The 19,121-nt window shown below is 29.6% G+C and overlaps 1 protein-coding gene and 2 long non-coding RNA genes across 4 annotated transcripts in view; 2 read left to right on the plus strand and 1 right to left on the minus strand.

Annotated features, from left to right (window-relative positions):
• Positions 1-19,115, minus strand: part of LOC102677970 (puratrophin-1-like) — a 217,670-nt gene extending 198,555 nt beyond the window's left edge. For both annotated transcript variants that reach the window (XM_031508933.1, XM_006612466.2), the window contains exon 1: positions 18,400-19,115. In XM_031508933.1, coding sequence (XP_031364793.1) covers positions 18,400-19,036 — 637 coding nt within the window. In that variant the 5' untranslated portion in view covers positions 19,037-19,115. The remainder of the gene's footprint in view (positions 1-18,399) is intronic.
• On the plus strand, positions 8,797-9,446 carry LOC116185164. The gene is made up of 2 exons (XR_004149939.1): positions 8,797-8,837; positions 9,094-9,446. It is a non-coding gene; the product is annotated as an uncharacterized LOC116185164 (long non-coding RNA).
• On the plus strand, positions 9,866-11,084 carry LOC116185163. The gene is made up of 3 exons (XR_004149938.1): positions 9,866-9,898; positions 10,105-10,785; positions 10,892-11,084. It is a non-coding gene; the product is annotated as an uncharacterized LOC116185163 (long non-coding RNA).
• Positions 19,116-19,121: the final 6 nt, after the last annotated feature.

The raw sequence follows: 19,121 nt of genomic DNA on the forward strand, positions 1-19,121 counted from the left end.
CAGAGAAAATAAATAAGAATTAAAATTATAATATAGCTTTTTATAATATAATAAATTTCCAAAATAAATTTTAAAAATTTTGAATGAAAACGCGAGAGTGGGATATATATTATAAAATATAAGAGAGAGATTGAAAAGAAAAAATTAGAAAATAATATGCGAAAAATAAAAAGAATCAAAATTAGATTTTAATTTTTTAATGTAACAAAAAAGGTGGTTGAATTTGAAAAAATTTTATAAGATAAGATTTAGAGAGTGGATCGAAGAAAGATGGAAGGAAGATAGTATGAAATTATAAGATTAAGCTAGAAGGGAAAGTATGGTTATGAAAGGGAGACAAGATAAAAATTCAAAAAGAAAAATTTTGAAGATGATAGTAATCGTACATATATATACACGATGGCGAGAGAAGAAACAGAGAAAGTATACAAAGATAAAAATATATCGGTATAATTTTGTAATATTTCCATATACTGAATTTGATAATTGGAATTATCATAATTTATGGAACTCTGAATCTCGTTCCAATACAATAAAAACTGTGTAGCTGTAGCCTTTCGCTTAGAGATGGGGAAGCATCGTAAGACGATCGGGATCGTAAAACTGAAAGTCGCGAAACGATCAAGGGAAAAATGGGCATGCTGGCAAGACGATCGAGGATGAAAGTGAAATAGAAAACAAGCCGGGGTAAAGAGAAAGGGGGAGAAAACGAGGCGCACGCGATTTCGATGATCGAACCGGTGAACGCGATACCAGCCGCTGTTTCCTGCACGTCGTTGATTAGCAGCTGTTCGAACGTCTTAATTCATTCGTGACACCGAACACACGTTTCGTTCGCATAAATGAACGTTGCTTCCGACTGTTAAGCTGTTATATGGGCTAAAATGTGTTCCCAACGTGTAATCGAAGAACTTTAATAATCGTCTAGAAACGCTGCGAGATATCGAACAACTTCGATTGTATTCGTTTGGTATACATGGTTATTACACATGGAAATTTTAATTTACGTGTGTAATTTCATTAATATCCCGGAGTAGAAAGCCATTCTACAATCTAAGAAAATTTGAAAATTGTTTTATTTCTTTTTCAATAATATTATATCAATAATATTATATATCACGTGTATTATTAAATTGAAATTAACAAATAGGAATGATATGATTGTTTATTCTTCTTCGATGAAAAGACGTATATAATAAATAAACTGTCAATGTGCCAAAGAAAAAAAAGGGGAATTTCTTTATTCACAAATAAAATAAAATTTTATAAGTAGATTAAATCAAATGTGGAAAATCTTTCGTTCTGTTTGCTCAAATTATTCTTCAAATTTTTTAAATATAAAAAATTATCCGTCAATTAGTCGCTACTAATCTAATTATCAACAAATTCTCGTTCACCAGATATGCAAAGCGTCCTCGAGTCGAGAAGATCCATCGTGTCCGCTTGACATTCAGTATCATGATTTCTAATTTCCAATTACGACATGCATTCAGATCGTCGAGACCGAGTGCAATGCACGGGTCATTTGGAAAACTGTACGATCGTGTAAGCTGTAGCGATTACGAGAAGTCACGCGAGGGAAACAGCTATTTGTATACAATGCAAGATCTCCGTGTTTCAAGGAAATAGAGAAACAAGACCGAAACATGCGATCTTCTCTATCGAAAGACGAGGAATCGATTGTTCTGATATTAAAAATCGTGGCTTCCAATTTTTCGAAGAAATTTTATTTTAATCTTTCAAAAGTTCTGAAAAAATTTAGCATTGCTCGTCACAGTTTCTACTTGATTAATCAATAATTAAATTAATCAAATTTTTTTAAAAATTTTTTATCAATTTTTTAAAAATTTTTAAATCAATCAAATTTAATTTTAATTAAATAATTAAATAAGAAGTGAATAATTGAATATTTTATAATCGTAAAATTTTTTAATTAATTCTCTTGATTAAAATTCACGAACAAATATATTCAACGAATAATAAATTTTCTTCACCATTAAATAGTAAGTAAATGCAATCCAAATTATTTTCGCAAATACAAAAGTAAGAAGTAAATAAAATTTTCATAAAAAAAAAAATTCTACCATTAGTATTATTTCGCGAAAACTTTTTTCACCATTTTCAATATTCGAGTAATAAATTTTCTTCATCTATTAAATAATCAATGCAATCCAAATTGTTTTCGCAAAATACAAAAGTAAAAAATAAGTATATTTTCAAAAAAAAAAAATTCTATCATTAATATTATTTCGCGAAAATTTTCTTCATCATCTTCAGTGCTCGACCCACTTTCTTCTCTACATCAACTTATAAACAAAAATCAACATTCTTTAAACGTTATATATAATTTCATATTGCGATATAAAATGAATAATATTACGATAAAATGAATTTCGTAAGGCATAGTTATGATTAGAATTATGTATATCAGATTATTAAATATCAAATTATTGGAATTATATTGTACATAACATACTGGAAAAAAAACTTCCAATATTTCTACTTCAATTTTGTCCAATGTTTACCGTGAGTATCAATATTAACATTCACCGATAAAGAGACAGAAACGAAGGATACGCGTTATAGATGCAATCATATCGCGTTAAGGTAAATAAACATTCCACGACGCGGGATACCTTTGACTCCGTTGTCAGGAAGTTGGTGGCCGCTATACATTGCGGATGAATTTCGCGTGGCTTCCTCCTCCGGCCGGGATCATTGACATAATGATCTGAATGGAAAGGTGGGGGTGGATAAGAGAGGGAAAGGGGAATGCAAGAGAGGGGAGGGGACGATCGAGGTCGCTGATACGCAATCTGCAGCTGCTGTTACTGTTGTGCCGTTCATAGGAACGAGAACGGCAGGCCTGATTCAGGAAGAATCAACAACAACAACAACAATTTCGTGCTTCTCGAAACGCGGAGTAGACACAATTTAAAATAATACCAAAATGAGTTCATCGAGACAAGGAGATTTTTTTTATTCAACACTTAAGAATGTTTGTTTTACTCGATCAAGTTTAGAAGTTTTTTTATTCGCAGCAAATTATATATATTTTACTCAAGTGAGTATCTTCCTTTGTCAAATTATTGATTGAATTTGTCAGAAGATAAATATGAAGAGTATCGTGTGACTTTTTGCCAATATTTCAGTCCACTTTAATTATCTAAATTATTATAATTAATAAATTAATCCAGTTTATTAATGTTTTATAAATCCGAAAATTTGTTTCACATACTTATAGAATTATAGTTCACCCATGTTCAATTAACGAGTTGTATTATCAAAATCAAAAACAATTCTGTTTTTTATAACATTATAAATATGTGTATTATAAATATAATACGTTGTATACAATTTTATTCAAAGGTATTTACAATACACCTTTCACAAAAATCAGTCATTGTCAGAAATCAAATTTCCTCGACAACATTGTAACAATCACAAATGTAACACGTAAAGAAACTTTCAGAATTGACTTCATATCGATTCTTCAATTCGAATGCACGCCTGAAAAACTGTAAATTCCAAAGAGAGAAAGAGAGAAGAAGGCCTCGATCCCAAATTAACACAATCTTTCAATCGGCCCGCTCTTTTCAACCGGTCCATTGTCGTCGAATCAAGGCATACGAAATTGCGGTGCGGTGCCTCGTTCACCGCAAACAACAGACACGCGTGATTAATACGTAACGACTACAAATGGCTGCAACGAAATGGGACGAGGCGCGGGATTCGACTGGTGTCGGGGGAGCGACGCCAGTGAAAAACCGGTTCCACCTTTTGATGCATTAACGTGCATTAACCTAAATTCGACGGTGGCCACCAGGGCACGCGGAACGAAACCGTTTCGTTCCTCCGACCAATCTTAGCCCTGATTGACCCAGACGAGGGCAGGTAGCACGACAAACTGCCGTGAAATGAAGCGATTAGGTCCACCTGATCGTTACGCTCCGTCTGCAAAAACCGAATACACGCTGTCATGGATCCTTCCGTTTCCTGTTCCTTGTCAACGGATTTCATCGTTCGAGTTCATTTTCATCGTCGTCTGGTACAATTGGATTGTGATACAATGACAACCAATGGCTAAAAATCAATACATATTTAAATCTGTTAATTTGCAAGGCCAAATTATAAAAATAATTTGAAGTTCGATTCGTGGTAAATGCATATTTTACACGTTATTATAATTATAATGGAAATTGTAAGAGAAGAATGATTAATGAAGCAATCATTGAGATGAAATTTTTTTAGGAATTTAATTAATTATGTATTTAGAAATTCTAAAATAAAACTAATATAATGAAAATACCATGCAAGTGAATTAGTTATTAGCAATTCTTATTTATGTATGCAAATATAAGAAAATATTTCTTTACTGAGCAAAAATATAAAATTACAGTTAGCTAAAATAACTATATGATATTTATATTTGTTTAATAAAGAAATGCAGAAGAACAATGATCAAATTTCGTGTTTCTTTAATAGATAAGATATCGTAACTTAGAATTCCAATATGTTATGTAATACAATATAATTCCAATAATTTGGTATATATTTAATTCTAATCATAACTATATCTTATGAAATTTATTTGTATATTGCAATATGAAATTATATATAATTATATAAATTATATATAAATTATATATTTGAAGATTAGAAATATTCACAGAATAAAAGAAACTATAATTATGTAAAAACTTAACTAAAAATTATGTAAGCATAAAAAAACGAGAAAAGGAAAGTAACGGGATCTTCATCTTTTAATAGAATAAAAATAAATTAAATAAATTTTCAAGATCACTTTTAATTTTTCCATATAATCTTTTATTTATTTTTGCCTATTATGATCTTGTTCTGTGTTATATTTTCTTTTTTTTTTTATCAATCAACTAATAATAAAAATAATTGAATTATTCTTAAATTATGTATCTTTAAAACATTATTGTAAATTGTAAAATTTATTATAATATTTATTATAAGTTTCATTTCATTTTAATATAAAATCCTTATCACAATTGTGTCTCAATGTAATAAATCAAGAATTTAAAGCAACACGATATTTTCTATTAAGTTACACTATTAATTTGACCTATTTAAATTTTTATCTCTTCACAAAAACCCAGATCTCCTTTATCGCCTCTTATACACTTTCATAAAATTAAAAAAAAGTTTGTTGCAAGAATCATTTTCTCGTAAAACGACCATTATCATATTAAAATCGGAAGTCACTCGAGAGAAACCCATTTAAAAGTGTGTATACATTGTATAAAATCATACACTTTCGTTAAAAAGAAAAAAAAAAAAAAAAAAAGGAAGAAAATATCATCGCATTGGGAAGATTCTCAGAAAGATGTCTCGACAACTTTATAACATTCGACGGTTCTTCCTCAAAACGTGGAACGAGTACCTACAGTGATTATTTACAAAGCAGAATTTTTGAAATTCCGCCGCTTTACGCTTCGTACCGCAGAATAATTTGCGTCGATTAAACGCGAAACGTGGCGGCGAGAAACGGCCACTTAAGCCGTGCTGCTTTCCCGATATAACATTACCGCAAATAACTTGTTTCGTGCAAATAAGCGAGAGAAAGAGAGAGAGAGAGAAAGATAGAGAGAAAAAGAAAGACTAAACGATGAAAAATCCACGAAGGTTGGCAAAGTGAACGCCTGTTAAGTCGACGTTTTGTGTAACTGGAGCAGAAATCGTTACAACTGAGCTTTATTATCGATATTACGACGAGAATTTTATTTCCTTATCTTAATGTACAAGGTGTTTCGAATAAAAAAGGACATACTTTGGCAACATATTTAAAAGGTCGTTCAAAGTAAAAAATATTACGTATATACTATAAATTATTGATCTTCGTTCTCGAGATACAAGTTACGAGTAATCAAATACTTTCAAGATACTTAATTTTTAATTTATTTGAGATTATTTTACATTGATCTATATTAATTTATATAATGATCGATATCAGAAATGTAACAATGAATAGAAAGAAATGAATCTGATAATGAATCTATCTTCTTTAAATATTTTTATATTAAATTATCGTCATTATAAATCAATATAAAAATGTAGTTTCAAATAAATAATTATCATTAAAAGTTAAAAATATAATTTGAATAACTTTCCATTTTTATTTTCTCGTGAATGAAGACGAACCAATTCAAGATGTATATATTTTTTATTCAAAATGATTTTTCAAATATATTAAAATATAAAGATTGTTATTTGGAATACAGTAATTCTTAATTTTATGTTTCTCCTTCGAGTAATGTATATATATTTTCATTTAATTTTTAAAAAGTTCATCAATATTAAAATTAATATATTTTGAGAGTTCATAACGTTCTTCCAAATTTTTCCCACATATATTGGGAACCACTGGTTTTGTGAATAATTTATTTAATTTAAGGAAATATTTGAAAACTTTTCACGAGTTAACGAGATATCCGCTGCTATTTCAGGTAGTCAATGCGTCGTAAAAAAAGGAAGAATATTCAACAAGATATATTTCAACGTGTATATAAAACGTGAAATTGTTTCTTCTAAAATTGATTCAATTGCTTTGTCATAAAATAAAACAGAGAGGCAAAGAATGGTTGAGCAGATACGTGAAATCTTGGGCAATTTCACTCTCTTTATGTCGATTTTCTCAGGTTTCTATTCGTGATACAATTCAACGAGAATCGAGGAAAATCGGAAATATGGGTTAATGTTGTTTAGAAAAGCCGCGGATTTCGATCGTCAATGAAGCGCGCGCTATATTGGTTTGAATTTATTCGCAAGTATTTCGTCGAAATTGTGTTGGTTACCATAAGAAGATCGTTGAAAATCGTTAAGATTGATTGGATCTTTGCTTTTATGACTTATCGTTTGCAATTTAAACAATTTTATTCGCGCCCTCGTTTGAAAAACGATTTCTTGCACCCTTTTGAGAGTATGCGTGATTGATGCGATAATAATTAAATTTATACTTTATACATTCATTTATGAAAGCGTAAAAGAAAAAAAAATAAAGAGAGACAGAGAGTATACTCGACATACACTCTAAAAATTTGTAACAGATCTATTGTGAATATTGAAAATAAATTTGTTAATCAGAAACAATTCAGCAAAAGAGTTAGACTATAAAATAATATTAAATTTCATGTAGAAACTATAATTGAATATTATACGAGATTTAGCAGTTTAGTTTTAAGATTGATTTACATAAATTTATAAAAAATAATATGAAAATTACGTGGAAAATAAAGGAGAAAGACTTATATATTATAATAAAAAAAAATTTCTGATGATTAAATATATTTATTTATAAATGAAATTTTCGACCAATAAATGTTATCGTTATATTTAATCAGATTTAATGAAATCCAAATAGATATTTTTATTGTTACATCTATTGCTATTAATAAATTGTGAATTTAGAATAACAGTACAAATAAATAATGAAATACAAATTAAAATACCTCCAATGAAAGATTCTTTGCAGTAAAGCTCAAGGAATCTATAGATATCTGCCATAAGAAGCAAGAGCATATCGAATGCAAATTGAAGAAACAAGACACCAACCATATACATTCAATCAACACTCTGTACCTAATATTATTACAATCCACTCAACTATGTGCTCTTTTTTCGATTCATTGCCAATGTAATATCCATCCACATCATGTTACAACGCATTCTATATCCCCTACATCCAAGATCAATAACTCTGGTCATCGAGAAACATTGAGTTCCACGTAGAGGATAATTCTCTTGTCTAGATTGAAAAGGTGTCGTAATTTAATATAACCTATATGTATACCATTGCGATAATCACGTTTTTATATACAATGATCTGCCGACAAAGCCGGTATCTAACTAGTTTTATCATTAACTGTTCACAAATCGTATAAAATCATATACAAACAAGATTATGATAGCAATATTTAAATAAAGCACCAAAGAAAATTTTTTCAAAAAAATTCCTTCTTTATATACTTAATGAAATAAAATTCCTTTAATGAGAAGATAACAGGATTGTCAAATAGAAGAATGCAAAAAAAGAAAATGGTTACTGAGGGTTATAGGGCTGCTAAACGAACACTACTTTCTCTCAGTAAAGATAATTCAATTTCATTCCAACGAATTTCCACAAGAAGAGAATACATGAAGTCACATTATCCCCACTACCCTACTATATTAACAAAGTACGTCACGTGACATGATGCGACGTTGGCTTTAGCAGAAGCTTCATCACGTGACATACTTTTACCTAATGTATATAGTAATATTAGAGAAATAACGTAATGATATAATGTTTCGTTTTAGCAAAAATTTATGTTATATGTGATGTATTTGTGCAATGTATCTCTGAAATAAGCTTGAAATAATGATGTGTAATGTTATATACTCTCTTTCTGTGAAAATTCGTAAAAGGGAAATCGAATCATTTTTAGAGGTTAAACATAGAGAAAATAATATAAGAGAATAAAAATGAATAAATATGAATAATGATATCATCAGTTTTATCAGAAGAAAATCTAGATTTTCAGTATGTGATGTCACACTTAGAATAGCAAAGAGAAGAAAAAGTTATTATCAGAATGTGTTTTCATGCAATATGAAATGACATGATTTTTATATCGTCATTCTTTATGATTATATGATACTATACGTATGATACTATATGCGATAATAAATTCATCCTAAGTGAGAATGTGATGTCACATATTGAAAATCTAGAATCTTGTTTGACAAAGCGGATTGTACTACATTTATTGTTCTGTCGTAGAATGAGAGAATGGGATGTTAGACCAGATTCGAGCCGCATTGTATATGTATATGTAGATATATAACTCTTATGGCGAACTTGAAATTCCTTATTAAAAGCTTCTTTTTTCGATTCTGGAATAAACTCACAATATCGTAACTCAAATTATTATTTTATTAATTTTATATTATATTATTATATATTATTATATTATATATTATATTATATTATTTTTTGTATTATCAGGGAAAAAATTCACCCATTCTTTTCATAAAGAAAATTTTTTAGCAATCTTATCTATTTATTTACGTTTAAATCCACATTTTCAGGTCGATTTTAGCTCGCAAATGCAATATGTACACGAAATGTTTCGGTAATTACGGATGTCTTATACATAGCAATCAATTCATTTGATATTCAGAAAACGTAAGAGTTACACGCCAACTCTCGAGAAGCTTGGAAGCCTAAGATCTCCCTTTCTGGAAGATCATTTCCAGTTTCCATTTACGAAGTTCCGTCAGCAACCTGTCGCGCCAGATTTCAGTAACTGCCAATGGAAAACGACGTGAGGTAATAGCAACGAGAGGATTGGCGTCGAATAAATCGGTCAGGTTCAAGGAAACTGTCGTTAACATGAACAACAATCGATCAACCTAGGAATCGAACAATCTAGGAATACTTGGAAAACAATTAATTGAATATTTTTTACTACAACAAATTTTTTATATTTTTTGTTATTGTCATTCTACATATTTTTATCATTCTACATTAATAAATTATATTATATTTTGAAAATATATTATAGAAATTAAAATTTTCTATTAATTTTTAATTATTAAATATTAATAAATATTTATCTCAATTTTTAATCGAGTATTGATAAGTTGAACAAGAACATTGATTATTCATTCTATTTGTGATTCTTGAATGTAGCATGAATTATATTAATAGAATTTAATGTGATAATTTTGATAAAAGATATCTTGTAATGTTTATGTTTATATGATAAAATTCTTAATACTTTAAAAAAATGCAAACAAATTCCATATTTATTTAATATATTGATATGAAACTATTATTATACATATAATTTTCAACATTTCTACTAAATGAATGCAAAACTTTGAATTTATTGTAAGTATCTAATATTTATATTATTATTTTATTATATTAATAAAATATATTATATTATAAATATTAATATTTATATTATTTTTATTATATTATTATTTTTATTTTTTCATAAATAATTAACTTAGAGATTAACCATTATTATATTATTTTTTCTTTGTTTTTTTGATAATTATTTTTTTTTTAAATATTTCATATTATTTTTTAAGATATATTGGCGTGGGATATAATAAATATTTAGGTCAAATTTCTACGTATCACAATCTCATACAAACAAAAAATACAAACCAAGAAAAGCTACAAAATATGCAACAATCTTATATCTATACATTACATCTCTACAGCAAATAGAAATATTTTTTAAAAATTCAGATGCCATTACAAGATCAATAAAACATGTAATTCAAGACTTTCGCACAGTGCAGTACACTATCTAAACCGGTAATACATTCGCACCTTCCTTAAGGCCTTGTTCGAATCCTAATTACATTCCAATTGCAACGCGCACTATAATTCAAACGAAAGTACCATGCATATCTTCCACATCACGTAAGCACAAACCAATCCCACGCACCAGGGTGCGTAGTACCGGTAATCGACAGTGGTCTTTATTGATTTTTCATTTCCCAGCCAATTCAATTATCTGGCAGGAGAGGACAATTGGATTAATTCGGGCCCTTAATTCCCTCGCTTCCAACAATTGAGTTAGATGGCTTGATTCCAAGCGTTATTTGTCTCGACCATGCAGGCCGTATTAAAAACCGTTACGCACTGTCGGCCACTTACCGATGACCAGGTCATTGGATTCAAGAAAATGTATAGGCTTGTATTGTGCATGCCTCACAATAAGTTTCATGAGACATTACAAAATTAGAAACACGAGGATACAGGTTGTTATAATGATATTATATTACATGATATATGATATTACATGATCTTATTTGCAAATATTTTATTCCAATCCAAATACGAATCGAATTCGTATTTATTTCTTAGAATTTCTTGTGAAGCATGCACAATATGCATTTGGTATCGATGAATGTAATTGACTATTATTAAAACATGAACGATGCAAAGATGCAAAGAATTAACGATGATGATAAAGTAATGTATTATTGAATCAAATGAAAGAATTCTCACGAGCGATTTTCGTATTTATTTTTATCTTATTTTATTTATTTGATTACTAATTAAGATAATTTTAATCCTTTACACTTGAAATTATTTGTATTATATATTATGTAAGAGTTTTAAATAGATTATTAAAATATTAATGAAAAATTAATGAATTAATAAATTAAAAAAAATTAATGAATAACTAATATAAATACATAAGTATTAAATTATTAAATATTAAAATATATTCTATAAATAGTATTAACTTTTTGAATATTTTTCAAAAAATACTACTTTGCAAATACTCTACTTTATAAGACTTTAAAATGTAAATATATTTACATATTGTAGTATCTTCAAATATTCAATATTAACTTTAACCATTTGGAATTATCTGCACTGAAATCATATGTAGTAGTAATTTATAGATTATAAATTTAATATTAGAAATAAGTAGTGTTGATATAAATAATAGGTTATATATAAATTAATATAAATATTAAGTTCTATATATCTTTCATAGGTAATATTAAGTTTTTGAATATCTTTCAAAAGATGATATTCTATAAAACACTCTAAATATATTATAATAAATTAATAAAATAACTTTATTCTAAATTTAGCTTTTAAAATTACATGATAGAACAAAGCCTTTTTGTTAAAAGGGTTAAAGACATAGGATGCTCTCATTTCACAATCATCGATGACCGATTGAAACGCGAGATAAACGCGAAAAATTCGTACTTACTTGGAACGAAACCGTTCCCCTATCCAGACTTCCTCGACCAAGCGAATAAATACCCTCGAATTACACGGGCCATTACTCTATGAGTTTATTTACCAACGAGAATCCCATAGAACAACGGAACGGAAGGCCATTACATGCTTCCTCCAATTAGGAGAACTCTTGGCCGTCGATCAAGTTACACAGCCAAGTTTTGAGGATATATTTTCAAAACATTCGCAATGATAGATAAATTCTATATTGTTAACCATCATCACTCTGATTTTTGTGAATTGCTCGTTCATAAACTTGATTTGGATATCGATTTTTGTTTAAATTAGAATAGAGAATATAGAATAGAGAATATGTAGAATAAAGAGATTGTGAATGTATTTGTATGTTATGAAATAGTAATATTGGCAATGGAAATGGTTCTGTATCATGTATATACAATTGACTTTCATTCTGTAGAAACAATCAGATGAGTATAGACGGATAATTTTAGCTAACTAATATTAATAGCAATTATTCTAGAAGTTATAAATTATTATATTATAATAATAAAATACTTATAAGTGTATTTAATGATAAGTTAATTATTTAAATAAATTAGATTGGATAAACCGAATATGCTTCTATTTTAAAATATTAAATTTTAAATCATAAGTTATGTAATAAGACATTTTTTAATAGAATATGAAATATATATTATGAAGATGTAATATGTTGTTCAATTACTACAAAATTATTGTTATATTTTTAAATAAATATTAACATATTTTAACAATAAAATATAATGTTATAAATTTTTTTATAAATGAATAATTATTGCTTTATAAATATAAATAAATAATTAAATAATATAATATATTAATTATTCTAATTAATATGTGTATATATGTGACAATATAATCAATAAAATTAATAATTTTTGCGTAAAAATTTTGCTATGTTAAATAAATTGTATATAGCAATATCTATACAAGTAAAAAAATATTACAACTATTATTGCATACTTGCATATGTCTCTACTTGTAATAAAACTATAATAAAATAAATTAAAGTAAATTGTAAAAATCCTAAGCTCTCTGATTACTCTATTATACTCTATTATATCATATAACTGCAAAAATTATTTTTACAAGAGAAATTTATATCCTAAAATTGATCATTTATCAATTATATCTAATATCATTTCCTCTCCAATTACTAAATTATAATGCATACAGAGTTCCTGATATTATCTCCGACAAACACATATCAAAAACAATCTACACATTTTCATCCCATACACAACTTATTATCATCCGATCGATGAATAATACTAACCTCCACTAAGCAATCATCACGATAAATCAGCAATTATCACATCTCAATCGTCGAAACGACTAAATTATCAGCAGTATCGAACAACTATCCGATGCAAACAGATACTTCTTTCTTCTTCTCAGGGGAAGGCTGTCGAAGAAACAAAGAAAACAGAATCAATCCGAAAGCGGTCGATCGGCGAACCATGAAACGCAGCCACTATTTTATCGTGGCGTTTAACACGATCCATTATGTATCTTGTGGAGAGAGGGCGGGCAGAGGTGAACAGCCTCCGTTGTGGTAGCCGGTTGATTCTTCGCTTAAGCAGATATGATTGAGGACCGCCATAGAGACGATCAATGAGCAACTAAGTATAGTCAGCTGGTGAAGGCGAACGTTCAATCAGACCACGGTGTACACGGCCTCCTACACCGAAACATTCGATTTAATTCGATTGAATCTGCACCAATACGTATGAATATATATTTCTATTAATAAGTATATAATATATGAACACAGTTTCTAATTGTAACAAAGAGATCATGAAATTATTAGTGAATTCCATTACTTTTCCATTGAAAAATATATTTTGTCAATAATAGATTAAATTATCTTATCAATAGTAATAAAAGTGATATATTAACAGAGAAATGAAATATTAATTATTAGATTTGTTCGAAATTACTTGTCATAATTTTAACTGTTATAATAGTTTTTTAATCTTTTTAAAATACTATATTTATAATCTAAATTATATATTAAAAATAAATATATATAATCAGATGTTTATCTCATTATAATTATCATTAATTCTCAGCAAAAGTATATGCTTTTAATATAATAATACTTAACTGATCATTTTTACAAATTTGATAATACTAGTTTTAAATATATAAATAGCAATAACTATTATTTTATAATAATAATTTCTGTTATATGTCAGGAAACATAAATTCATGTTCATTGAAAGCAACCAATGTCCCAATACTTTCAAGTGGCAATGTATGTATACATGGTAGCTAGACCTCTGTTCACAGAAGCTTTCTAGTTTCATGGTTGGCTAAACGACACACAACATCCTCAAAGTCGTTCCCCTCGTTTGGTCACTATGGCGAAACATGCATTCCTCCCTTGTCCATAATAAAACTCGGCGACTATGACATAGCGATACAACCTCTTACATTGACAGTCTTATCTCTGAAGAGAGACTGAACGACATGTAAATCGAGACAAGATTGAATTCTGTTGCATGATTGCACGACCGATCGAATAGAGTTCTTTTTAAGCATTACGATAATGATTTTTCGTTTGGATAGAAAACTACATTTGAGTATGCTCGATGAGAAGAATAATGACACAAATAGAATACGTAGTAGATATAAATAGTAACTTCTTATTCTAATTGATGATGTTTAGTTCGAGAAAATAGATTATGAATAGAAGTTTTATCTTTTCAATATAGATAATTCTTTAATTTTTAACTGCTTTCTTATATATATATATATATAAAAGATTAAAAAAGAAGTTATCTTTTTTAACCACAAAGTAAAAATTAATTCACGTTGTGGAATATCATCAACAGATAGATATTAAAATAAAAAATGAACAAATTTTATTAATATAATGTAATGTATAAAGATAATAAATAATAATATATTCGTTCAAATAGTTTTATAATGTACTTACAGCACAATGAACATTTTATAACTTCTCCAAATATTATTCGATTTGTTTAAAATTCTTGATAATAATTATAACCTTCAAAAATTAAGGTATATAACAAGTATACTTTTATTGTTTCATATATTCGAATACTTTCGTATATACATATATATGTAATAGACAAACTGAAAAAAATTAACACTTTATCCAGACAAAGTCTACAATATCTACTGATTTTAGACAATCACAATATTTGTAAGATTTTGGATTAGATTGTATGTATTTTGGATTAGATGATATGTATTTCCAAATAATATCTATCGCTGATATACATAAATACTTACAAAAGTCATCCTTTACTTTGCCTGATCTCAAAAAAATGATACACTTCAAAATTTTATTACTATGTAAATTCGTGTTTCGAGCATATTCCGATATTTACACGTCCTTAAACGAGGACGAATCACAGTTGAACGAATGAGGGCGTTGCGATCGCGGACGTTGGAGAAGCCGTACGGTACAATAGGCATCGCGTTAATGAAACGGGACGGCCGGCATGGAGTCACGTCCGATCCTATAGCGTTAGATGCAACTTCTTTCACGATGACAGTGCAACTGACATTCGGACGGGTCGCGACCGGTTTCCGTATCGTGACAATCTCAGTTTGAGAGATATTCCTCGACACGTTATTTTTGGTATGTCATTCGCGGTTTATTCGAACGTTCATTCGGGTCGAATTCTGAATCCTTTGTATCGTGGGTCAGTGGAAAAATATGTTTCTACGAATCACGAGAATATATGACTCTATGCATGATTCTGGCTTCTGGTTGAAAGATGGGTTTAATAGGAAGAGTAAACTGTAAAAGTTAACACGTTGTTAAAAGAGGGCTTAAGATTCATGAATGTGAGTATGCATGGGTAAGGACGTTAGGTTATCGGCACGTTTCATTATCACGTGCATGTTCATCGACAAGTTCATTATCATTATTTATTGTATAAATTGAGTGCACAGAATTTACTTATGAATCGAGGTAAAGAAATAAAGGTATGGATCATTTTAAAAATAAATATATATTTGAAAACTAAATTGTTAAAAACTATTAATCCATTGAAAACCTTACCTTAACCTATCTGAACCTTAATTTATATTTTTATAATTTTTAATTATTATTTTTATAATTTTTCTTTTCTCACTTACAATTTTAAGAAATTTAAACAAATTTATAACACTATGATAAACTATATTTTTTTTTAAACAATGAAAATTATTTTGATAATTATTCTAATATATTTTTTATTCGGGTCGAATTCGACTGAATCCTTTGTATCGTCACTAAAAAAAACAAATCGTGAATTTCTTTATGAACTTTATAAATCCAGATTCTTCTAATCGATAAAAAATTTATATAAAATATTGAAGAAATATAAATTTTTAATTAGAATATATAATAGTTAATAAAAATTTGACGTTATTAATTCTAAAGAACATGAAAATACCAATCTATGAAATAAATCTTGGACTGATTCATGACTATTTATTATCAAAAATATTAATCAAACACGATATATCATATTATCTATTTAACTAATTTTACCAATGAACAGCCTAAATTCCTTTTCCTTTTCAGATTGCATACTGATCAACGATGACAAAGCATTAATAAAATATTAGGCACTAAAGCTAAAATATTACGGCTATGATACCTGTGGAACAATTACGCCCGAATCCGAGCAATGCCAGGAATCTCTTTCATCGTCCCGGTTCACGACGACGTGAAGGAATTAAAGAGCACGTTTGATTCCCGTTCACCTACGCGAGTCGGCCGTGTTACGTAAGCTCGTGCACGAGAGGAGACAAATACCATAAGTCAGCGTTACCATAGTGCAAACACGCCGCTAATGGCACGCCGAGATGGTGGGTGGTGGAAGGTTTTTCGGCTCTTTACAAACCTGTCGGCGGCGGCACCAAAGGGCACCGGAAGACGCGGGAAGCAACGCGTGGGTGGACATGTGAAAAGAGATCGCCCGAGTCACGGAACTTCATGACCCATTTGGAGATCTTTGGTCTTATTTGTTTTTTGTTTTTGTTCTCTAGAAAAAAATTGTTCGATTTTTGAACCGATAAAATTGATAGGACTAGTTGTTTCTGATTACAAGAATATTCATCTTTTTGGTAAACCAATAATCATATTCTAATTATATTTTTTAAATATGAATTTTTAGTATTTAAATGAAATATCATTAATAATTAATTGATTAAATTCAATTACACGAAATTGTAAAACTATCTTTAGAAAATCTTATGAAGGTGAAACAAATATTGCAATTAAAAATATTTTGGAAATGTTTAATTTATATACTTATACTATTTGTTAATTATAATTATGTTTTTATATATATGTTTATATAGTATATCTACGATTTCCAAAATGTTTAACATATTGTCTAATTTATGTTCATTATAATCTTTGAATAATTTCGCATGTTTATATAAAATAAGATCAAAAATATTCTAAGTCATTTTATTCAAAAGCAATACAACACAAAGCTCTATTCAAACTCTCATTCTTCACAGAATTTACTATTCATTTTTTATATCAAGGAACACTTTGAACTACAGCAAGTTACAATAATATTAATAATAAAACCATATATATATATTATATAGACTCTGATATCAGAATGGAAGTTTAATAAATAAGTTTAATAATCATTGTAACAAGTTAAAAAATTGGAAATTCATAATAAAAATGATCCTTGCTATCAAAATGAATACGATGAATATTTTATTAAAGGAATATTAAAAATTTTAAAACATTTTTCTGTTCTTCTGGAAAAAGATAAAAATCATAAATTCTTTTTTATATAAATCCTTCGATTCTTTTCAATAAATGAAAAGAAAACTTATGCTTATTACTTATTCGAAATTTAAACAATAAACCTTGAGGCTCGAATCGAGTTTTCCTTGAGGCAGAAGAGACGCTATTGCGTCCTTTACGTCAAACTTTTTTTCGTAAATTCTTGGCATGAATCGAGTCAATATGGAAGTTCTTCGAACGTGACGTGAAGTAGCCGCTTTACACCCGAGCTACGCCCACGCTTCCGACAGAATTTCAAGTTCATCGAGAATCTCGATAAATCACAAGAACCATTCTGTATAAAGTTATCGCGTTAACCGTCTCTTGGGTGTCATAGATTTTACCAAGAAAAGCGAATTCGATGCTTTATGAAGAATAAAAATCGAAATACTTCAAAATTGAATTCGAATTGGAAATTAAAATCGCATTTAACTATACAACGTTTTTTTTTTTATAAGCTTATATGGGCTAAAAAGTTAGATATTTTGAAAATTAGAAACATCGAAATTTTGTTTTCTCTTCTTTAAAAAATTATATTTTTTTCCTATTAGTAATAAAACTGCGCTATATTCTATAATTATTAATCCTCAAATTTTAACGAAGAGGATTAAATTATGATCAATTATAATCTTTCTTTCATGAACAAGAATCGCCCGCAATTCTGATCCATCTTAAATATCAATAATATTATAAATGCTATCTGAAATACCAAATAGCTTATTATGAATTAAAACGAATCCACCGATGAAATTTATCGGCGCTTAAATATACACCCACGTTCACGTGTCATCCCACATAATAATAACCCGAACAATAACAATTGAAATACACTCACCGAATCCCATCCGCACCTCCTCCTCATCGTCGCTGTCGATGTGCTTGATACCAGCGATCTCGAAGCTCCTCGTCGATTGTTCCTTCCTCTTATTGGCCGAGGGCGAACAATCGCAAGTATCCTCCCCGCAGCTGCAATCGTCACCAGCGCACCTACAACCCAGCAACGGATCGTCGGTGTCTATATTCCTGCACGCCGGACAGGGGAACGTCAGATCGTCCAAGGAAACTCTCTCGATTTTCCTCTCCACGGAGACCAAAAGATTGCCAATAAACGCTGGCAGCTCGTCATCCTCCACGTCGTCCACGCTCCTCAAATTGTGCAACCTATTCTCACCTTCCCCGACTCCTGTCCCACCCTGCTTCTTCTTCTCGAGAACAGCCTCGTCCAGTCTCAACGGTGTCGTCAAATCGTCGGGGGCGAGGGGTTTGCTCCTCGTCTCGCACCTGGCCGTCTCCTTCCACTTCTCCATGGTCATCGAGGAGACGACCTTGGCGCACCTCTTCACTTTGGCGCGACTCTCGTCGCCGGAAAGACTAGAAGAGTGGTTCGACGAGCTCGTCCTCGTTCCGTTCGATTCCCCCGTTTCCAATTCCGCTTTCCACGTGCCCACGCTCGACGTCGATCTCGACTTCATGACCGCGTGGCCGCCGTCGATCTCGTTCTTCCTGCGTTCCTCCCGCCCCTCGTTCGAGCTCTTGCACTCGAGGCGATCGATCGAG

The sequence above is a fragment of the Apis dorsata genome, unplaced genomic scaffold (assembly GCF_000469605.1).
Source record: "Apis dorsata unplaced genomic scaffold, Apis dorsata 1.3 scaffold_113, whole genome shotgun sequence".
Lineage (NCBI taxonomy): Eukaryota > Metazoa > Arthropoda > Insecta > Hymenoptera > Apidae > Apis > Apis dorsata.